The sequence below is a fragment of the Nicotiana tabacum genome, chromosome 18, assembly GCF_000715075.1.
Source record: "Nicotiana tabacum cultivar K326 chromosome 18, ASM71507v2, whole genome shotgun sequence".
NCBI classification, from domain to species: Eukaryota; Viridiplantae; Streptophyta; class Magnoliopsida; order Solanales; family Solanaceae; genus Nicotiana; species Nicotiana tabacum.
This window is the reverse complement of record NC_134097.1, coordinates 1,199,547-1,224,404: the sequence shown is the minus strand read 5'-3', so window position 1 is coordinate 1,224,404 and position 24,858 is coordinate 1,199,547. Positions and strand designations below refer to the sequence as shown.

The window sequence follows — 24,858 nt, the reverse complement described above, 5'->3', positions numbered from 1 at the left end:
AAAAATATAAAAAATTGTGGGGGAGGGAGGGTGGCGCAAAAAAAATGATAAAAACAGAAAATTGAAGTTGGAAGCGTTTGGGGTTAGATGTGAGGGTAGGTGTAGTTTTTAGAAAATGTTTTCCTAACTTTTTCTAGGGAAGTCATTTTTCTCCGATTTCAGAAAAATGTAATATCTAGAAAAATATTTTCCAAACTATTTTGTGCAACCAAACAGTGAAAAATGGGAAAACATTTTCCGTCATACCAAACACACCCGTAAATCATCACATTCAACTATTCTAAACAATGATACATGAGAGATTCTATGTAGATTCTTGAGTCACCCTTTCTGCTGCTTTCATTGCCTACAAAACACATAGCAGACTTGCATTATTAACAATAATTCCTTGATCTTAAGCTTTCAAAGAAAAACAATGAAATGAGAAAAACTAAAATAGTTAATTTAAGATTAATTCTTGCAAGTTGGTTGTGTCATCTTAGAGGTAGCTCAATGAAAGTAGCTGCATAAATTGGTGATTGAGACAAGCCTCAAAATGAGCAAAACATTTACCTGTTTGTCCCAATATGTTCGCAAAATAACAACTAAATAAATCAGTGCTTGTGCAGAATGGGCCAGAATGATTCCCAACCAAAGTCCCTTTAATACAATTTAAAAAGTATGAGTATCATCAGTTTTGCCATAATTCTAAGTAACGAGTAAAATGCAATGAAAATAAAATGCGCGATAGAATAATACCTTTCCTCCAGATGGTAGACAAAAGCTAACACAACACAAGCAGGTATTCCTCACAGGTAATAGGCTCCCAAATTGACAAATGCACCTTTCTTTTGCCACCCGCACCCTCTAGCAATACCTGAATAAGGTCCGGGAGTTAGTAGGGTTGCCTTTTAAAGCAGTGGCAACGCCAAGACTGCTCAAGATTTACTTGGCCTATACGCTATAATTTTCCAGCGATGGGTGTTCAACTAACCACCCTTCGCTGGCTATAGCTCTGCCCTTGTTTCAGAGTTAAAGATATTAAGATATAAGAGTTGCATTATTGGAAATATAGATCCTTGGAAGTGATTTTGGACAAACCTGAAAATACCGATTTATGTGCATCGAGGAAGTGGGACACTCTTGTAGCCCCACCTAGTCCTTCGGCCAACATATGTAACATCGCAGATGTATTAAGGCTGGAAATTAAGTACAGTAGTAACGTTAAGCCCAACGAAATATGATAGAAACATGATGTTGCATGTGATGGTAATTTGTGACAAAACTAACTTGATTGAAAGAACTGAAGTTTCTAGTTTTGGATTACGAAGAAGACCAGAAAAAAGCACCATCAGTTCAAATGACCATATCTCCAAGTTGTGTTTCAAAAGATGGAAAGAGTCAGATTGGCTTTATTATATGTCACTAATTGGAATATTTACTCAGAGCATTTATTTTTTTGATAAGGTAAATTGTATTAATCAAAAGGGAGAGAACTCCCGTGTACACGAAGTATACCAAAGACGTAGAGAATTTACATCAGAACATGATTCTCTACAAAAGACGCCCAATCTTCTATACAAGTAGGGGCTAAATGAGTGCACCAAAAAGCGATCAAAGATAAAAGACTATTCTTAAGATGTGAAAAAGGAGACTCAATCTCCTCAAAAGCTCTCCTATTTCTCTCCCCCCATACTACCCATATGAGAGCCAATGGGGCAAATTTCCACGCCTTTTGCTTTCTTCTTCTACGAAAACCGCTCCAGCTATATAACATTTCCTTTACAGTGCTTGGTATCACCCATTGAACACCAAAAAGATTCAAGATTGACCTCCACAATGCAGAGGACACAGGGCAATGCAACATAAGGTGATCAACTTCTTCCCCAGAGCTTTTACACATGTAGCACCAACTAACAAGTGTAATTCCCCTCTTTCGTAGATTTTCAGCAGTCAAGATCACTCCCCTTGCTGCTAGCCATGCAAAAAAGCACACATTCGTGGGCGCCCTAGGAATCCAGATCGAGGAGTATGGAAAAGTGGTCTCCTCTCTCACCAACATACTCTGGTAAAAGGACATTACGATGAACAAACCATCGCCACGCAAGCCCCATCTCCAATAGTCGCAGGATGGCTGGAGCATGTCTTGCCCGTATAGCAGTGCCAACAAGACTTGAAGCTCCGCAATCTCCCAATCTTGCATGTTCCTCCTGAATGAGAGGTCCCATACTACCCCTCCCCTTCATGCTCCTTACGAATCTGTTGGACCATCAGTTCTTTCTGGTTTGAAACTCTGAAGACGTGGGGGAAGGAGACCCTCAGAGTATCCTCTCCACACCACCTATGATTCCAAAAGCTGATTCTCCATCCATCTCCTACCCTGTAAGTGATGTTGCCACTGAATGCTTCCCAATTCTTCATGATACTCCTCCACATGCCACACCCAAAAGGTGTTATGATCGCCTTGGTCCTCCAACCCCCTCCCGTTGAATCGTACTTTTCTACTATGACCTCCCTCCATAGAGCATGTTCTTCTACCCCGAATCTCCACAGCCACTTTCCCATTAAAGCTCTGTTAAATACGATAAGATCTTTCACTCCAAGTCTACCCCACTTCTTTGGGGAAGTGACTGTCTGCCAATTCACTAGATGAAACTTTCTAGTTCCATCCGCCGCATCCCACAGAAAGTTCCTTTGAAGTCGCTCCAGTTTTTCTGTGATGCTCACCGGTGCTTGCAACAGGGATAAGTAATAGGTGGGCATATTCGATAAAGTGCTTTTGATAAGCACTTCCTTACCTCCTTTTGACAAATACCGTTTCTGCCACCCTGCTAACCGTTTTTCAACCCGCTCGATCACTGGATTCCAAACCGCAGTATCCTTATATGAAGCGCCCAAAGGGAGGCCCATGTAAATAGTGGGAAGGGAGCCCACCTTGCATCTGAAAACACTAGACAAGGCATCAATATTAGTAACCTCACCTACCGGGAAAATCTCACACTTGCCGATGTTGATTTTGAGTCCTGATATCAACTGATTCATGTCGGCATCACAGAAAACCAGTGTGTCATCCGCAAAAAGCAAATGTGAGACTCTTCGGGCACTGAGCACCCCAATCGGAGCTGAGAATCCTCTCAAGAAACCTCCGCCCGCCGCACGATCCATCATTTTGCTCAGAGCATCCATCACTAGAATGAATAACATGGGGGATAAGGGGTCACCTTGCCTGAGACCCCTGGAGCTGCCAAAGAAACCACACGGGCTACCATTAACCAGGACAGAGAATCTGACTGAGGAAATGCAAAACTTTATCCATCCCCTCCATCTTTCCCCAAACCCCATCCGCATCATAATGAAGTCCAAGAACTTCCAATTGACATGGTCGAAAGCCTTCTCAAGATCTAACTTGCATAGTAAGCCGGGTTCTCTATTTTTCCTTCTGGAGTCTACAAGTTCATTTGCCACCAAGGCAGCATCCAGGATCTGCCTACCTTCCACAAACGTATTCTGGGAGGGCGAAACAGTCATGTCAAGAACCTTCTTAAGTCTGTTGGAAAGCATTTTAGAAATAATCTTGTAAATGCTCCCCACTAGACTAATAGGCATGTAGTCTCTGATACAAGATGCACCTTCTTTCTTAGGCACAATAGTAATAAAGGAAGCATTGATACTTCTCTCGAAAACACCATTCGCATGAAAGTATTCAATGGCTTCCATCAACTCCCCCCTGATGATGTCCCAAAAGAGCTGAAAGAAAGCCAAGGAGAAACCATCAGGCCCGGGGGCCTTATCACCAGCACAACACGACACAGCCTCGTGCACCTCCTCCTCCTCGAAAACCCTTTCTAGCCACTCGCTGTCTCCCTCCCCTATATGGTTGAACTCTATTCCCCCCAAAGTCGGCCTCCAAAAGTTCTCATAAAACCCCGCTATCGCCCCTTTTACCTCCTCTCCCTCAATCCTCACCCCATCCACAACTAATGACTCTATGAAGTTTCTCCTTCGATTTGCGACCGCCACCCTATGGAAATACTTGGTATTCGAATCCCCCTCCTTTAGCCAGAGCACCCTCGATTTTTGCCGCCAACTAGTCTCCTGAGCTATTGCTAACTCGACTATTTCCCTCTTAACCTCCCCCAATCTCTCTTTCTCAGATTCGTCTAACTCCCCCGCCCCTTCCCCTCTTTCTAAATCCCCCAATTCATGTATAAGCTCCCTTATTTTAACCTCTACCCTCCCAAAAACCTCCTTATTCCACCTAATAATATCTCTCTTGAGCAATTTGAGTTTCTTCGAAAGACGGTATGAAGGTGTCCCTGATACCCCATAGCTTGTCCACCATTCTTTCACCTTGTCACAGAATTCTGACACTTTCAACCACATGTTTTCGAATCGGAAGGGAGCACGCACCCCCTCCCTCTGCATCCATCTAGCAAAATAGGCAAATGATCTAAAGTCAACCTAGGTAAAGGAATTTGCAGCACATTCGGCACCAGCTCATCCCATGAGGGAGATGTTAGGAATCTATCAATTCTAGACCTTGAGTTGGAATCCTCCGCCCTAGCCCAAGTAAACCTTTCCCCTGACAGAGGAAGGTCAATGAGAAAGTGATCATTGATGAAGTCAGAAAACTCCTCCATGGCCCTCGAAATCACACTACCCCCTAACCTCTCCTCCGGGAATCTAATAGTGTTAAAGTCTCCCCCTAGAACCCATGGAATGTTCCATTCTCCCATAATATTGGCCAGTTCCTCCCAGAAAGACACCTTGGACCCTTCCCCTACCGGCCCATACACTCCCCCAAATCCCCACTCCACTCTACTCACTCTATCTTTGACGAGAGCTGCCAAAGAGAAAACTCCCTTCCTAATCTCCTTTACCTCCAAGCTTCTAACATCCCACATAAGTAGGATGCCCCCGGCACTTCCCACTGCTGGGACCCAGTCATATTTCACCCAGCTACCTCCCCAGACACTTCTCACGATCGCATCCGACAAAACTTCCATTTTGGTCTCCTGAAAACAAACTAGGTTGGCACCCCACTCCCTAACTCCCACTTTGATGATGGCCCTTTTGTTTGGGTCATTCATCCCCCTCACATTCCATGAAAGGATCTTAACTTCCATAAGCAACAATAGCCCCTATTTCCCCATCCCCCCCTAGCCGAGGTCCCTTTCTATTTGTCACACACTCGCCCCCTTCTCTAATACACCACTACATCCCCTAAGTTATTTTGCTTAACACCTTTACCCAACTCCATCCCTGCACCATCGTAAAGAGATTGTTGCTCAATCTCCCTCAACAGTTCTAACACCCTATCTTCCTTCCCTTCAACAGAAACACCTAGAAACTTCCCAAAGTTTAATAGTTTATCCTCCATCCAAAAAGACATATCCCCTCCTCCGATCCTTGACGAAATTGGGCAGGCTTCTTCTATATGTGCCCTTTCCTTGCTACTACCAGAGGAATACAAGACCATATCATTGCTAGCACTAGGAGTTTTAACCTCCGAAAGGGTCTCACCGTTTCCTTGGGGGTCAGCAACCTCTGAAATTAACACCCCGCTGCTATAGGAATGTCCAGAACCATCAGTAGGGTAGCATGGCGGAAGAGAGCACGGAACCCTTGGCGGCATATTAACTGAAAATACTGGTCCGACACTAACATCAATTGGGGCATGCTCAACAATCTCCCTAGAAGAAGAAGAAGCTTTAAGTGTGGCCTCAGCACAGCTAAGCCCAGGAGCTGGTGAGGGGTTGATGGAACCGGGTCCATCAAAGGCGGGGGGCCGTGGATTAACAGCACCATCCTTAGCCGGTTCTGCCCCTGCAGCAGCGTCCATCGTAGAGGGGCACATGTCACTAGAGCTCGGTGAAGGAGTGCCACTGTGTGAAGCACCTTGGCCAGAGGAAGGAGGAACGACTGTTCCCATATGCTTAGGAGCCTTATCATGCGCAGCTTGAAATAAACTGGGCCCCTTAGGATCAATTCTAATGGAATTGGGGAAAGTTGCTGGGCCCATGTGAGGAGGCCGATGCCTATACTTTATTGAAAGCAACTGAGGAATACCAAATCATAAGAGCTAGAGGAATGGCTAGTCTAAAATATCTTGGGATATCAATAAATGCTTCAGTTGAGAATCCAGTCCAAGTACTTTTGCAGAAAGGCGATATCCAAATATAAGCTTGTGCTAAACATCATGGACCGGACATTGTTTTGAGCTATGTTACTCGGACTCTTCAAAAATGTTGTTGAGTGCGTGTCGGATCCTCCAAATTTAGTGCATTTTTGGAGGATCCGACACGGGTGCGACAACCCTTTTGGAGAGTCCGAGCAACATAGGTTTTGAGCTTGTAAGAACCTAATCTGGCATTCTAATAGTCCATAGGCAAAGATGCTCGGTATCATGAAGCGTGCATAATTTTCTGCTTCGGCTGCTATTTCACGAAATGCATAGAAGTGCGGATCTTGTCTCAAGATAACAAGAATATGTCCTGCATTAGCCCAAATACAGGCAATAGGTATGCTGACTAAAAGACTAACAAACATTGCTCTTTGCATATGAATGCCAAGAATGTGAATTGACCACAAAGTGTCTCCACTGCACTTCCCATTCCCAACTCATCAAGCAAAATAGAATCGAAATGAGTTTCACATAGCTAAAGAATTGTAAAATAGGATACATGAACTAAAAGAAAGACTACATTGATGTAATACTTATAAAGTTAATTTTTTTTTTTGTAAAATAAACTACAAAAAAGAAAAAAAGAATAGAACTATTTTTAATACTTCCATGAGATTTGGGAAAAGAATTCAAGTATTCTAACAAGACTTATGAAACTAGTTTAGCAAATTGTCATTATAATTTATTAACAAAAATAGGCCCCTGAATAAAATTCAACATACGACATCTCAACTTAAAAAAATCTCATACAAAACTCCTTAAAAGTGCATGATACAACTAAAAAAAAATGAAAACACCTATTTAAATTAAATCAATGCTTTGGAATTTATCAAATACTTAGTAGATGAATATTCTTCATACAACACCCTTTGAAAACTCATACTAAGCATAAAACTCAACTCCAAAATTAAGATAAAACTATTAAGTCTCCAATTATTTTTTTCAAGTTCAATTCAAATACCAAATTTAATATATTACAAGACTTGGGCATAAACACTCCCAAAATAATCAAATGATTCACCAAAATTAAGTTACCAAAATAATAGTGCCATGATCCAATAATCATTCAAAAGTGCATATCTAAGTGTATCATATAGATCTTGTACAAGTCCCCAAAAGTCTACAAAAAGAATACATATGCTTATGCAAGTGTAATCTTCATCTAAGCTTTCAAAGAGTCTACTTCAAATGATATCCTCAAGCATCTCCCGGCACATCACTTACGATAGTAACAAACTATCGCTAAGCATAAAGCTTAGTGGCACATAAACTTAACTAACATTTTATAATAAAAGAAAGGTAAACTATGTAATGAATACAAGGAACAAATTCTAGATACGAGCTTATCAAAATCAACATCAAGTACTTAATGAAGGTACAATCATTTTACGAGGGCTAAATATCAAATCATAAAATAGTTCAAGATACCATTATTCAAAATCTCAAATGTCAATAAGATTTCCAACTCTAATCCGAGAAAGTCCACCGAATAGTTAATTCCACCCAACACATATGTCATGCAATTACATCAAAGCATAATCTAACAAGAAGGACCGGAGTCCTAGATCAAGTAGAGTCGTCACCCAATTATCAAGAGAATCAAGAGCCATATTGAAAGTGGCTTTCCCATCCATACTCAAAATGGACAAAGTCCATGATTAAGATGGAATGTGAATCCAAAGTCAAGATGGGTCAAGATCCAAACAAAAGGCACGCTAATATAAATGACAAAGTCACTATCACAAGAGGGACAAAATTCCAACAAAAATGCAATGATGCTCAAGCAATCCGTATATGTGGGCGAGTTAAATTATTTTTCAAAAATATTTTGACATGATACACATATGATTTTAACATATTCATAATTCAATTACAAAATTATACCTCAATGACAACTCATATATCAAAGTGTCTCAAGATATTCTTTATCAAGCAACAAAGCAAGTAAACTAGTAAAGTAGCCACAAAGTCAATATGACAACAATTTAAAGTAAGATGAAATTTCACCAAACCTTAATCACTCATAAAATCTCAAGAAATTAAATTGAAAGGAACACTACCTTGGAGCTTTAGTGTTTCTAAAGCTCAAACGACATCAAGGGATTTAAAATCTTCTAAGCCAAGAAAAGAGCGATTTTTCTAAGGTGTGCTACTTAGCTTGAACGAATGTCTCTTGTACCTTAAACACATAATCAATACTCACTTAAAGTCTGAAATTTAAAGATGGTTAAATCAAATCACGATGATTATCAAAAGGGAACTAAATGGGTCACAACTATTCTAATAAAAAAATCTGGCAGCAACTCTGTCCTGCATTTCAGCCCCCTTTCGGCATAGTAGACCGCAGAACTGGATATTTTGGTATTAATAACAATTGTAGGTCTATGTCTTATCTTTCTACAGAATTTTGAAGCACTACAATTCGAGTTCTAGATAAAAAGTTATGCTCAAAATACTAACTACTGTCCAGTTCAAAAACGAGATTAAATTCTTGATTTCAATGATAGATTCATCATCCAAAAGCTAAAGTAATGTACATGTAGATAGGGTAAGAAGCTTACCACAACAACAACAAGAACAAAATTTTCTCCAACTAAAACTTAGGGTTTCAAGCAAATTCTTAACCCCTTTTTGATTCTTGAAAATAAAATTTCACATCTTTCTTCAAGGTGTAGAAGAATAAGTTTTTTCTTCTTCTTTTTTGTAATAAGACTTAGGTTTAATGAGGGAAGAAAAGTAGTACATATTAGTATGGGTGTTAGCTTCTTAAATCAATAGTTAGAACTTACAAGAAAGAGAAAGCAACAGGTAAGCTTTGGAAAAATGGTAGGACATAACAATATTGTACAATAGTCCTACAGGATATTTTTTAATCTTCCTTTTTGGCTATTAGAAATTCTCTACATGTCACTAAATCAAAGTGTCTAACGAACGAACTACAAATATAGGCTATTAGAAATTCTCTACATGTCACTAAATCAAAGTGTCTAACGAACGAACTACAAATATACATATGAATTAAACAAAGATGAATTATTATTATTTTTTAAAAATCATCAAATAATGTATATAATATTTTATAAAAGTTGAGGTGTTACACTAACCAACAAGTTATAGACAGTCACGAAAGCACAGGAAGTAGCCAAGGAAGCACCAGAAAGAGCTAGCTTTCCGCAATGTCCGACAAACGTAAGAGAGATCACTTGTAAGAAATATAACAGAAGAATTACTAACATTAATAACCCTGCCAATGCCAACAACTTCTTCACTTCTTCAAAAACACTCACCAACTGACTTTGTCTCACAGAACACAAGATGGCTTAAATTGATGTCATGGTAAGAAGATATGATAAAAGTTTTAAGAGGTTTAGTTAGCTTAAAGAATATTCGGTTGTTAATATAATATTCAAGGGTTATTACTACAAAGGGTTTTAATAGTATTCCAATTGAATTTTATTTTGTTCTTATGTAAGAAGAGGAAGAAAAGATGATTGCAAATAATTAGGAACGACAAACCTTATATAATATTAGGTTAAATAAGTTTTAATTATGGGTCAATCAATCATATAAAATTGACGTTCTTTCAACACATGAAATGGTTATACTTTTTTTGACTAAGTGATATCTTAGTATGTCAATTTATATTTACCCTTAATAGGTAACATAATAATAATTTGCTCTTTTATCTAATTATTAGGTACAATAACTTATATAATAATTGGCTATTTTACCTAATTATTAGATAATTGCTATAAATTATATTGGTGGATGTCCATTCAAACTTATATATATAACTTTGCTCTGATACCATAAAATTGACGGGCTTTCAACACATAAAATGGTTATACTTTTTATTTGACTAAATGATATCTCAGTATGTCAATTTATCTTTACCCTTAATAGGTAATATAATTGGCTATTTTGCCTAATTATTAGGTACAATAACTAATATAATAATTGATCATTTTACCTAATTATTAGGTAACTATTATAAATTACATTGGTGGATGTCCATTCAAACTTATATATGTAACTTTGCTCTGATACCATAAAATTGACGGGCTTTCAACCATAAAATGGTTATTATTATTTTTTTGACTAAGTGATATCTCAGTATGTCAACTTTATCTTCAACCTTAATAGGTAAAATAATAATAATTGGCTCTTTAACCTAATTATTAGGTACAATAACTTATATAATAATTGACTCTTTTACCTAATTATTAGGTAACTGTTATACATTACATAGGTAGATGTCCATTCAAACTTATATATATGTAACTTTGCTCTAATACTAAAAACTTTTAGAGTTTCAAACTATATTGTTCATATTTTTAGTCTTACATCTGTACAATTACATACAACTCATATATAATATATGTAATGACTCGATCGGTCGTTTTGCTTTCTAGATCTCCGTTTCCCTAAATAAGACTCCCCGTATGTGCTTTTACTGTTTTATGATTTACGGGGATGGTTAGTTCGGGTTTGGAAGGGTTCTGTTTGAAATTGAAACACTTAGTTCCTTGTTATTGACTTTAAATGGGTCAAGTTTGACTTGGATCAATATTTCTAGTAAACTACCTCAAAATCGAGATTTGACGGTCCCAACAGGTTTGTGATTTTAGACTTGGACGTGTGCTCGGATCTGGTTTTGGGTGACCCGGGAGCGTTTCGGCGCCTAAAATTGAAAGTTGGTTTATTGAAGATTTTAAAGTTCTTTAAATTTGGTTTTGAGTAGTTTTTGGTGTTATCGATATTCATTTAGAATTTCGAGTGCGGAAATAGTTCTGTATGGTAATTTAAGACTTGCACGCAAAATTTGATGTCATTCTGAGTAGTTTAAGTATGATTCGACGCGTTCGGAGCAAATTGAAAGAACTTGAAGTTCATAAGTTGATTCGATTTGATTTGGAGTGTGATTCTTAGTTTTGGTGTTGTTTTTCGTGTTTTGTGAGGTCGGCCAGGTCCGTTTTATGATTTCGAACTTGTTGGTATGTTTAGGCGGGGCCACGGGGGCCCTGTATGCCAATCGGACGAGGCACGAAACTCGTTTGGACTTGGAAAGAATAGCTGAAGCAGGAGAGCTTCTGGTGCAATCGCACCTGTGAGAAACTAGCCGCAGGTGCGAGCTCGCAGAAGCGAGTCAAAGACCGAAAAAGCGAGGCGGTGTGGACTGCCCAGTGATCGCAGAAGCAAGGAAATGGGCCGCATCTGCGAAGGCGTAGATGCGAGGAAGGGATTGCAGAAGCGAACTGGTGCGCAGGTGCGGCGCTCGTGCCGCAGAAGCGGGCTCGCATGAGCGAGACTTTGCCGCAGAAGCGAGAAGGGCAGACCTGGGCATGGTCAGCATCTGCGAGGCTTTTTCCGCAGAAGCGGAGCCGCAGATGCGGCCATTGCTCCACATAAGCAGAAGTCGTTGGGTAGTGAGGTCCATTTATTACGGGACTTAGGCCATTTTTGGTTCATTTATTTCACTTCTTGATCGATTTTGGAGCTTCTTAGAGGGAGATTTTCACCTAGCTATTGAAGGTAAGTAATTCCTACCCAATGTAAGTTAAATACATAGATTATAGGTAGATTTTAACATGTAAGATTGTGAAAATTTTGGGTTTAGATGAAAAACTTAGGTTTTGATAAAAATGGGATTTAACCACGAAAATGGTTATGGAATTGGGTGAAAATTATATATTTGAGTTCGTGAGGTTATAGGTAACAATAATCTTCGAAATTCGGGCACGTGGCCCCGGGGATGAATTTTAGGAATCTTTCAATTGAGGTTGGGTAATCACTCTAATAGTTAGATTATGAACTTTTGAACATATATTGATTAATTTATACAATATTTGACTAGTTTTGAATTGTTCGGCACCGAGTTGAGGCTTTAGATTGAATTCAAGGACGGAAATCGAGCTTTGAGACAAGATAAGTCTCTTGTCTAACTCTGTAAGAGGGAGTTTACCCCATAAATGATTTAAATTACTATTTGCTTCTAATTGTGGGGGCTACGTACGCACAAGGTGACGAGAGTCCGTACGTAGCTACTAATTATGCTTATGTCCGGGGTAGTTTAGGATCCAAATCATGAAATACTTGTAATGTTGGCACCCTATTTATTAATTAAAGTGCCTAAATTATATGAGAACTTAATAGAGGAATTTTAAAAAACCGACTTCCATTTACTTGAGTTTTGACTGGTTACTTGACCGTTAATAGAAATTATGCTTCTTTGTGAGTTAGCCTTGTAATAGCTTTTAAATCGGATGTTTATAAAGTATCCTCTATTATTGGAACGGGTCGAACGCCTCGGCAGTAGAATAGATGCATCTATGGTTCGTGTCGCTCGACCCTCGACAGTGTACACATTATTCTGGATCGGACCGTACGACCTCTGTATAAATCATGCGCGATAATACTCGGAGCCTAATTATACTTGATATTGTCTTATGGCTTGAAAGGTTAAAATTATTAAATGACGGAATTTAACTTGGGATTTACTATTAGTGAAAGAATTATTTGTTCGCTACTTGTTATTGAGTTTTATTATTACTTACATGACCCATACGTATTTAGAATTTCTGTATTTTATCGTCAGCCCATAGTAAGTGTCTAAGTCGACCCCTCGTCACTATTTCTTTGAGGTTAGACTAGATACTTACTGGGTACATGTTGTTTATGTAATTACGCTACACTTCTGCATTAATCGTGCAAGATCTGAGGCAGGTGCATCTGGTAGTCATACCGACGCGCACTCGAGTTGTTTCCTGAGTCGTACTGCAGCACTTAGAGACTTTCTTTTGCACTTATTCTCTGTTTACTTTTTTTTAGACAGTAGTTAGAGTTTTTTATATTCTACTAGTTGCTCATACACTTATGACACCAGGTCTTGGCACACATACTAGTAGACTTTATGGTTTTGGAGTATTTATATCACTATGATTTCCCCCTCAGTTGCCTTCGTTTTATTTTATTAATTTTTCTACTCCCTAATTTCTTAATAAATGGAATTTAATTACTTGGGAACTTATTAAAAAGAGAAATATCATGGTCAGTTCACTGTTGGCTTGCCTAGCAGCGACGTTGGGCGCCATCACGGCCTATAGGAGAAATTTGGGTCGTGACAACATGGTATCAGAGCACTTGGTTCACGTAGGTCTCTCAAGTTATGAGCAGGCCTAATAGAGTCTTGCAGATCGGTGCGAAGATATCCGTACTTATCTTCGAGAGGCTATAGGGTGTTAGGAAACTACTCTTTCTTCATCTCATATCGTGCAGTTGATGTTGTGCTAAGTATCTTTCTCTTATTCTCTCACAGATGATGAAAACACGCGCGACAGATATACCCGATCATGGAGGAGTTGCTCCCCCTGTTGCTAGCCGAAGTAGAGGCCGAGGGAGGGCTCCAGCTCGTAGTAGAGGATGAGGGCGTCCTAGAGTTATTCCAGTCATACTACTGGTGGATCCAGTAGAGGATCCAATCATCGAGGAGCAGGGAGAGGTACCTGCAGCAGAGCCGGACCCAGTGGAATTCATGTCTGCACTGGGATTCCAGGAGGTCATGGGCTGTATTCTGCGGTCCATGGATTCTATGACTTAGGCTGGTTTATTTTCAGCAGACCCGGCCACACCACAGGGGGAGGGGGAGCATAGACCCCCACCATTCAGGCTCCTGGGCATGAGGCTGCCGTATATCAGACCCCGAGCGCACTACCCGTGGGTGGGCCCCAGCCAGTTATAGCAGCTATACCTGAGCCAAGACCAGCTGCAGCTGGTGAGCCGCAGAAGCTATTGGATAAATGGACCAGATTACACCCTCCTGTCTTCGGAGGTGAGCGACATGAGGACCCCCAGGACCTTATTGATCGGTGCAGGGATAGACTGCACAACATGAGGATATTGGAGTCCCACAGTGTGGACTTTACCACCTTTCAGCTGGAGGGCGGGGCTCGTAGATGGTGGAAGTTCTATCTTCTTGAAATACAAGCAGGTTCTCCTCCCATGACTTGGGATCAATTCACACATTTCTTCCTGGACAGATATATTCCACACTCTCAAAGGGAAGAGTTGCGGTTTCAGTTCGAGCAGCTCCAACATGGTCAGATGTCGGTGACCGACTCTGAGGCGAGATTCTCTGAGTTGTCTCGCCATGCACTTATGATACTTCCTACCGATCCAGAGAGAGTGCATAGGTTTGTTGCAGGTTTGCACTCTGGTATTCAGGCCCCTATGGCCCGAGAGGTTGAGATGAGGACTTCTTACGAGCTAGTTGTGGAAATAGCTTAGAGGATCGAGGGTGTACATCAGCATAGCCGAGAGCAGGCGATGAGGGATAAGCGATTTCGATATTTTTGAGAGTTCAGAGGTGCCCCGGCTGGGGGCAGAGGTCAGTTTGTGATGGGTCAGTCTAGCAGGCCCACATATCCAACACCGCTGCCTCCTCGGGGTGCTCCATTGCGACCTTATTTCAGCACTATGCCAGAGAGTTCCAACCACCCACTATCTATTCAGGGTTCCTCTGGTGGGTATTCAGGCCATCAGGGTTAGACTTTAGGTCAGGAGTCCACTGTACCCAGAAGTTGTTTCGAGTGCGGGGATCTTAGTCATGTGCGGAGGTTCTGCCCCAGGCTTCGGGGCAAGGCAGTGCAGCACGGTCATCAGCCTATGATTTCAGCACCAGCTACCGCACCAACTGTCCAGAGGCGGAGGGCAGGTGGGTAGGGGCCGTCCTAGAGGTGGAGGCCAGGTGGGTGGAGGCCAGTCAGGTTGCGCTCTAACTAGTATCTATGCTTTTCCGGCCAGACCAGATGTAGTGGCCTCAGATGCCGTGATCACAAGTATTATTTCTGTCTGCGGTAGGGATCCTTCAATACTATTTGATCCAGGGTCTACATATTTATATATTTCATCTCTGCTTGCTCATTTCTTGGGCGTTCCTCATGAGTCCTTAGGTACTCCTGTTTATGTGTCCACACGAGTGAGCAATTCTGTTGTTGTGGATTGGGTCTATCGGTCCTGTATCGCGACCTTTTATGGTTATGAGACTAGAGCAGATCTTTTGTTGCTTGATATGACCGACTTTGAGGTCATCCTGGGCATGGGCTGGTTGTCACCATATCACGCCATCCTTTATTTCCATGCCAAGACTGTTACCTTTGCAATGCCAGAGTTGCCTAGATTGGAGTGGAAGGGTTCGTCTGTTAGTGCATGTAGTCGGGTTATTTCTTTTCTAAAGGCTCGACACATGGTCGAGAAGGTTTGTTTGGCTTATTTAGCTTATGTTCGAGATACTACTACAGAGACTCCGGCTATTGATTCAGTTCCCGTAGTCCGGGAGTTCTCCAATGTGTTTCCTTCTGATCTTCTAGGCATGCCACCAGATCATGATATCGATTTCTGTATTGATTTGGCTCCAGGTACCCAGCCTATCTCTATTCCACCGTACAACATGGCTCCTATAGAGTTGAATGAATTGAAGGAAAAGCTTGAGGAGTTGCTAGCAAAGGGGTTCATCAGACCGAGTGTGTCGCCTTGGGGTGCACCGGTATTATTTATGAAGAAGAAAGATGGGACTATGCGAATGTGCATTGGTTACCGCCAGTTGAACAAAGTTACCATTAAGAACAAGTACACATTGTCGCGTATTGACGATTTATTTGACCAGTTGCAGGGTGCCAAGGTATTCTCTAAGATCGACTTGAGATCGGGGTACCATCAGTTGAGGATTCGGGATTTGGATGTTCCAAAGACGGCTTTCCGGACTAGATATGGCCATTATGAGTTTCTAGTGATGTCCTTCGGTTTGACTAACGCCCCGACGACATTTATGGATTTGATGAATTGGGTGTTCAGGCAATATATTGATTCGTTTGTCATTATCTTCATTGATGACATTTTGATCTACTCGCATAGCATGGAGGAGCACGAGCAACATTTGAGTGTGGTGCTTCAGACCTTGCGGGAACAGAAGTTATATGCTAAGTTCTCCAAGTGTGAGTTATGATTAGATTCTGTAGCATTCTTGGGACATGTTGTATCAGGCGAGGGTATTAAGGTAGATCCCAAGAAGATCGAGACAGTTCGGAGTTGGCCTCATCCTTCCACGACGACTGAGATCAGGAGGTTCTTGGGGGTTAGCAGGTTATTATCGCCGGTTTGTGGAGGGCTTCTCATTTATTGCAACACTACTCAGAAGGGTTCTCCGTTCTGATGGTCCGATGATTGTGAGGTGAGCTTTCAGAAACTTAAGACCGCATTGACTTCAACACCGGTGTTAGTGTTGCCTTTCGGTTCATGGATGTATACTGTGTATTGTGATGCTTCATACGTTGGTTTGGGTTGTGTATTGATGCAGGAGGGGCAAGTTATTGCATATGCTTCACGTCAGCTGAAGCCCCACGAGAAGAATTACCATGTACACGATTTGTAGTTGGCCGCGACTATTCATGCTCTTAAGATCTGGAGGCATTATCTTTATGGGGTGTCCTGTGAGGTTTACACCGATCATCGCAACTTGCATCATTTGTTCAAGTAGAGGGATTTCAATTTGAGGCAGCGCAGGTCGCTTGAGTTACTAAAGGATTATGACATTACAATCCTTTATCATCCGGGCAAGGCGAATGTAGTTGCGAATGCCTTGAGCAGAAAGGCAGAAAGTATGGGTAGTTTGACATTCATTTCAGTAGAGGAGAGGCCACTAGCATTGGACATTCAGTTCTTGGCTAACAAACTTATGAGGTTGGATATTTCAGAGCCCAGCCGAGTTCTTGCATGCGTTGTCGCCCAGTCTTCACTATTCGAGTAGATTAAGGCTCATCAGTTTGATGATCCACACTTGTTGGTTCTTAGAGAGACGGTACTACATGGTAGTGCCAAGGAGGTTACTGTCGGTGAGGATGGTGTTCTACCACTCCAGGGCCGTCTGTGTGTCCCTAATGTTAATGGATTGAGGGAAAAGATTCTAGAGGAGGCACACAGTTCTCGGTATTCTATTCATCCAGGTGCTACGAAGATGTATCGCGACTTGAGGCAGCATTATGGGCGGCCGCGGATGAAGAAGGACATAGTTGAGTATGTAGCGAGGTGCCTTAATTGCCAACAAGTTAAGTACGAGCATCAGAGGCCAGGTGTCCTACTCCAGCAGATGGTTATACCTGAGTGGAAATGGGAGCACATTACTATGGATTTCCTAGTTGGGTTGCCGCGGACCTTGCGGAAGTTTGATACAGTTTGGGTCATTGTGGACAAGTTGACCAAGTCGGCACACTTCATTCTGGTGGTGACCACGTACTCTTCAGAGAGATTGGCCCAGATTTACATTCAGGAGATTGTTCGGTTGTATGGTGTGCCTGTCTCCATTATATCATATGGAGGCTCTCAGTTTACTTCGCATTTCTAGAGGGCGGTACAGAGTGAGTTGGGGACCGGGTAGAGCTCAGCACAACCTTTCATCCGCAGACCGACGGACAGTTAGAGCGGACGGTTCAGATCCTGGAGGATATGCTCCGAGCATGTGTGATTGACTTCAGAGGGCAGTGGGATAGATTCTTTCCTTTGGCCGAGTTTTCTTACAACAACAGTTATCAGTCCAGTATCGAGATGGCTCCATTTGAGGCTTTATATGGTCGACGATGTCGTTCGCCCATCGGATGGTTTGAGCCCGGCGAGGCTAAGCTATATGGTACTGATTTAGTGAAGGATACCTTGGAACAGGTAAAGTTGATTCAGGAGCGATTTCACACAACACAGTCCAGACAGAAGAGTTACGCGGATCAGAAGGCACGTGATTTATCATTTATGGTGGGCGAGAAGGTTCTCTTGAAAGTATCACCGATGAAGGGAATCATGAGGTTTGGGAAGAAGGGAAAGTTGAGCCCAAGGTTCATAGGTCCATTTGAGGTGTTGAGACGAGTTGGGGAGGTTTCTTATGAGCTTGATTTGCCTCCTAGTCTATCTGGAGTTGATCCGGGTTTCCACTTGTCTATGCTCCAGAGGTATCATGCTGACAGGTCGCATGTGTTATACTTTAGCACGGTTCAGCTAGATGAGAGACTGGATTATGAGGAGGAGCCAGTTGTCATTGTTGATAGATAGGTTCGCCAGTTGAGGTCCAAGAAGATTTCTACGATAAAAGTTTAGTGGAGGGTCCAACCAGTCGAGGAGGCAACTTGGGAGGCCGAGGAGGACATGCAGAGCAGATATCCACAATTATTCGGCACTTCAGGTATGATCCTAGACCTGTTTGAGAACAAATATTTGTTTTAAGAGGTGGAGAATGTAACAAACTGATTGATTATTTTGCTTTCTAGATCCCTTTTCCCTTAAATAAGACTTCCCGTATGTGCTTTTACCGTTTTATGATTTGCGGTAATGGTTAGTTCGGGTTTGGAAGGGTTCGGGTTGAAATTGAAATACTTAGTTCCTTGTTAATGGCTTTAAAAGGTTCAAGTTTGACTTGGGTCAATATTTCTAATAAACGACCTCAAAATCGGGATTTGACGGCCCTACAGGTTTGTATGATGATTTTGGACTTGGGTGTGTGTTCGGATAGGGTTTTGGGTGACCTGGGAGCGTTTCGGCGCCTAAAGTTGAAAGTTGGTTTATTGAAGGTTTTAAAGTTCTTTAAATTTAGTATGGAGTAGGTTTTGGTGTTATCGAGGTCTGTTGGGATTCCTACCCCATGAATAGTTACTTATGGTGATTTAAGACTTGCACGTAAAATTTGGTATCATTTCGAGTAGTTTAAGTATGATTCGACGCGTTCGGAGAAAATTCGAAGAACTTGAGTTCATAAGTTGATTTGATTTGGTTTGGAGTGTGATTCTTAGTTTTGGTGTTATTTTTCGTGTTTCGTGAGGTCAAGCAGGTCCGTTTTATGATTTCGAACTTATCGGTATGTTTGGGCAGGGACACGGGGGCCCTGATGCCAATCAGACGAGGCACTAAACTTGTTTGGACTTGGAAAGAATAGCTAAAGCAGTAGAGCTTCTAGTGCAATCGCACCTGCGAGAAACTAGCCGCAGGTGCGAGCTCGCATAAGCGAGACAACGACCGCAGAAGCGAGCCAGAGTGGACTGCCCAGTGATCGTAGAAGCGAGGAAAGGGGTCGCATCTGTGGAGGCGCAGATGCGAGGAAGGGATTGCAGAAGCGAACTGGTGCGCAGGTGCGACGCTCGTGCCGCAGAAGCGGGCTCGCAGGAGTGAGACTTTTCGGTAGAAGCAGGAAGGGCATACCTGGGCATGATCCGCATCTGCGAGGCTTTGTCCGCATAAGCGGAGCCACATATGCGGCCATTGCTCCGTAGAAGCGAAAGTCGTTGGGCAATGAGGTCCATTTATTACGGGACTTAGGCCATTTTTGGTTCATTTATTTCACTTCTTGGACGATTTTGGATCTTCTAAGAGAGAGATTTCCACCTAGCTATTGAAGAGAAATAATTCCTATCCAATGTAAGTTAAATACATAGATTATGGGTAGATTTTAACATGTAAAATTGTGAGAATTTGGGTTTAGATGAAAAACTTAGTTTTGATAAAAATGGGATTTAACCACGAAAATAGTTATGGAATTGGGTGAAAATTATATAGTTGAGTTCGTGAGGTTATGGGTAACAATTATCTTCAAAATTTTCCGAAATTCGGGCACGTGGGCCCGGGGATGAATTTTAGGAATCTTCCAATTGGGGTTGGGTAATCAATCTAATAGTTAGATTATGAACTTATGAACATGCATTGATTAATTTATACAATATTTGACTAGTTTCGGATTGTTCGACACCGAGTTGAGGCTTTAGAGTGAATTTGAGGACGGAAAGCGAGCTTTGAGACAAGGTAAGTCTCTTGCCTAACCTTGTAAGACGGAATTTACCTCATAGATGATTTAAATTACTATTTGCTTCTAATTGTGGGAGTTATGTACACACGAAGTGACGAGATTCCGTGCGTAACTACTAATTGTGCTTATGTCCGAGTAGTTTAGGACCCAAATCATGAAATACTTGTAATGTTTGCACCCTATTTATTAATTAAAGTGCCTAAATTATATGTGAGCTTGATAGATAAATTGTAAAAGACCTACTTCCACTTACTTGAGTTTTGACGGTTTACTTGACCGTTAATATAATTTGTGCTTCTTTGTGCGTTAGCCTTGTAATAGCTTTTAAAACGGATATGTATAAAGTATCCTCTCTTCTTGTGGAGCAGGCCGAACGCCTCAGCAGTAGCATAGAGGCATCTATGGTTCGTGCCGCTCAACCCTCGGCAGTGTACACATTATTTTGGATCGGGCTGTACGACCTTGACATAAATCGTGCGTGATAATACTCGGAGCCTAATTATACTTGATATTATCTTATGGCATGAAAGGTTAAAATTATTAAATGACGAAAATTAACTTGGAATTTACTATTAGTGAAAAAATTATTTGTTCACTGCTTGTTATTGAGTTTTATTAATACTTACATGACCCATACATATTTAGAATTTCTGTATTTTATCGTTAGCCCATAGTAAGTGTCGAAGTCGACCCTTAGTCACTACATTTTCGAGGTTAGACTAGATACTTACTGGGTACATGTTATTTATGTACTCACGCTATACTTCTGCACTAATCATGCAGGATCTGAGGCAGGTGCATCTGGCAGTCATATCGGTGCGCACCCCCGATACCCTGAAGCCTAGTGATGGGCTGTTTCCTGAGCCGTTCTGCAGCACCCTAGAGTCTCTCTTTTGCACTTATTCTCTGTCTACTTTTATTTCAGACAATAGTTAGAGTTTTGTATATTCTACTAGTTGCTCATACACTTGTGACATCAGGTCTTGGCACAGATATTAGTAGATTTTATGGTTTTGGAGTATTTATATCACTATGATTGCCCACTCAGTTGCCTTTGTTTTATTTTATTAATTTTTCTACTCCCTAATTTCTTAATAAATGGAATTTAATTACTTGAAAACTTATTAAAAAGAAAAATCTTATGTTCAGTTCACCGTTGGCTTGCCTAGCGGCGATGTTGGACGCCATCACGACGTATAGGAGAAATTTGGGTCGTGACAATATATATAAGGAAATCGAGATACAATATACTAAAAGATCCTTTAGATATGATTTACACAATTTCTTGAATTTAAGGGCATAACAGAATCCCCCATTTTAGTTATTTGATTTCCAAAATAATTTGAATTTTCTTTGTCTTTCCAACTTATAATTTTAGGATAAATAACTCTTAGTTATGGGCCAATCAATCATATAAAATTGACGGACATAAAATAGTTTTACCTTTTCTAACTAAATGATATTTCAATTGCCAATTTGTCGTTAACCTTACTAGGTAATATAATTATTGGCTCTTTATTAGGTAAAAGAGCCAATTAGAAGTTACCAGCTAGTTTAAGAGTAGATATTATTCATGTATCTGAATATCTTGTTAGGAGTTTTACGAACCCATCTATAATTTATCTATGCATTGTATCTATGACTTGAAAAATTATTTTCTACCATCTTAATAAGTGGTCTCAAGTAAGTTATAAAATTAGTTTTTTTGTGCGTCGCACGTGCATCCCAAGCATTTCATGCGTTACACGTGCATCTCGTACATTTCGTGCATCACACGTGCATCCCGCGCATCCCGTGCATCACACGTGCATCCCGTGCATTTCATGCGTCACACATGCTATCCTGTGTCAATTAATAAATACTACTTTTTAAAAATTACATATATTGTGAAAACTTGTGTGTGAGGTCTAAAACAAAATAAAAAGGAAAACATTACAAGTTCAAAATGATGAAAGGTGATATATATAATAATTACTTTTGGGGCCTAAAAAATTAGTAAGTGCTTCACTTGCTTGGGGATTGAGCCGGCCCTACGTGCTATATTTAGAAAATCTTTAATTTTTAAATTGTTGCGATATTTTATCATTAATGACATATTTTTATAACTATAGACATGTCACGTTTAAAACCACAATTTTTAAGTGTCCCTTTGGTATGTGACAAAAGTTTTTTTTACTTTCTTGAGCTCCATGCCCAATGAAACACCACCATATATGATGAATCGAAGGAATTTTGTATTGATAAAGAACAAGCCCAAAATCAATCCTTCTTAAACAAACACAAAAACCTTTCAATTAAAATCTCCTTTAATATCATTTTAAATATATATATATATATATATATATATATATATATATATATATATATATATATATATATATATATATATTAAAGCAAGAAAGTTACCATATATAATTGTGAACTTGTTGCACTAGTTTTGATAGAGCATGGAAGTATTGGTTTTGTACTTGATATCAATCTAATCTGTCATTCTATTCTATGTTGACTCTTGAGTCACCCTATCTGCTGCTTTCATTGCCTACAAAACACATAGTAGACTTGCATTATCTACAATAATTCCTTGACCTTGAGCTTTCAAAGAACGAAAATAAAGAAACCTACTTCTGAATAACAACTAAATAAATCATCACTTGTGCTGAAAGGGCCAGAATGATTCCCAACCAAAGTCCCTTTAGCACGTTTGAGAAGCACAAATATCATCAGACACGCCATAATTTAAGTAAAAAAGAATAAATTGCAATGAAAAAGTAAAGTTGAACGAATAATACCGTTCCTCCAAGATGAAAGACAAAAGCTAACACCATACCAGCAGGTATTCCCCACAGGTAATAGGCTCCCAAATAGATAAATTCACCTTTCTTTTGCCACCCACACCCTTTAGAAATACCTGAATTGTGCTTCAGAGAGTTACTAGACTGCATGTCAAGGTTAAAGATATTATGATAGAAAGGTTGCATTATTGGCAATATAACTTTCTGTGAGTGTGTTCAAACCTGAAAATACAGATTGATGTGCATTTAAAAAGTGGGACCCTGCTATAAAGAATAACATCTTCCCTGCATATGTCACTACTTCTTCTTCATTGCTATAGGCAAAGATGCTCGGTATTATGAAGCGTGCATAATTTCCTGCTTCGGCTGCTATTTCTGGATCTTGTCTCAAGATTACAAGAATATGTCCAAATACAGGCAAGAGGTATGCTGACCAAAAGATTAACAAACATTTCCCTTTGCATATGAATACCAAGCATGTGATATTGCTTTCCACCATATGATTGACCACAAGTTGTCTCAAGTGCACTTCCCATTCCCATCTGATCAAGCAAAATAGAATCAAAATGCAGAGAGAAAGAAAGAGATCTTAAAAGAGTATCATATAGCTAAAGAAATAAACTTAGTTAAATTCCTTTGAATCCTTAATTATTAACTAACTAATTACAAAGTAATAGATGTTGTTGATGAAGAAAATTTACAGCGCTACACATATACTTGCTAGAAAATCACATTTTCTTCCTAACAAGTGAATGTCATTGTCGAATATATTATAGCATGTTAACTTAATTTTCATGCTTATATACCTGTATCTGCATGTGTTCCTCATTGTATTGCTAATCAAAAATATTTTCGCTAATTTGGAAGCTCAAATGCACAAGTCCGGCTTAGGATCAAGCCCTTATCAGAGGCGTGCTTACCGACACCTCTCTCTAAGTCTTCGACATCAGTATTTCGGCAGGTCAAGATGGCCAGTACATGTATATCAGTGGCTACATAAGAGTTTTTGTATATATATATATATATATATATATATAGTAGAACAAGTACTTCGATGAGATAATTTATAGTATCATCAACAACAACAACGCCATACCAGTATAATCTTACAAGTAAGGTTTGGGGAGGGTACGTATCTTACTTCATACCTTGTGTGAGGTAGAGAAGTTGTTTCCGATAGAAGATTTACAACATCATTCAAGTAAATACAGATTATTCGAGTAACTCAATTCTTAAGAACAATTTATGAACTTCGGATCATTTGAGCGTTCAACTAAATACCCGAAAACATCCATTAACTAGATGTCATCCTTATAATGAGATAGATGAAGTAAAAGAAAGACTAACCAACAAGCTGAAGCCAGTTACTTAGGCAAAGGAAGTAGCCTACGTAAGACACTCAAGGTCTTCTTTTCTCAATACCGTGTTTGGCCAAGTTTCTGTGAGAATTAATTGAAAAAATATTTTCTCGCATTCCTCATTTCTTGAGTTAGGACACTCAAGGTCTTCTTTCCTTTCCTGAGTATCCATTTTGCCAACTAATTTGAGCGGATAAAACTTTTAAGAGCTTTAGCTAGTTTAAAGCATATTTTGATTGTCAATACTATATTTAAGGGCGATTACCACAAAGAGTGTTACACCCTCGATCATGAAAAATAATTGCTTGTCCAAAGACTTTATAAAAGAAAGACTTTGCATTTTGTCATTTATATATTTTTTAAACTATTGCACTACAATGTGAGCACCTAATTTTTACATTTTATAATTTGTTTTTGTATTTAATATTTTCTAGGCTTATTAGCTATATTTTTTAATAGGATTTATTAGTTAATACGTAATATTTTTAACACAGTCTACTACATAGAAGTCGGAAAAATTTATTTTAAGTACGGCCCAAATCTAATAAAATTACTCCCTACCTTCCCTACACTATTTTTTTGTCTCATCACCCATTCACTACACTATTTTCTTGTCACATCACTCCACCCTATCCTATTCTTTTGTCACATCGCTATATTCCTTTGTCACATCACTATCTTCTTTCACTTTTCCTCCCTTTGGAATACACAAAC

The 24,858-nt window shown here is 40.0% G+C and overlaps 1 protein-coding gene and 1 pseudogene across 1 annotated transcript; both read right to left on the bottom strand.

The window, feature by feature from the left end:
* Window positions 1-304: 304 nt before the first annotated feature.
* On the bottom strand, window positions 305-13,744 carry LOC142173018 (protein DETOXIFICATION 16-like; annotated as a pseudogene).
* Window positions 13,745-22,409: 8,665 nt separating this feature from the next.
* On the bottom strand, window positions 22,410-24,392 carry LOC107817098 (protein DETOXIFICATION 15-like). Its single transcript, XM_016642874.2, has 4 exons — window positions 24,134-24,392; window positions 23,009-23,328; window positions 22,784-22,902; window positions 22,410-22,533 (listed from the first exon to the last, which is right to left on the bottom strand). Exons 2-4 carry the CDS (start codon window positions 23,283-23,285, stop codon window positions 22,492-22,494), a joined length of 438 nt encoding a protein of 145 aa, XP_016498360.1. The 5' UTR covers window positions 23,286-23,328; window positions 24,134-24,392; the 3' UTR covers window positions 22,410-22,491.
* Between the last annotated feature and the right edge of the window lie 466 nt (window positions 24,393-24,858).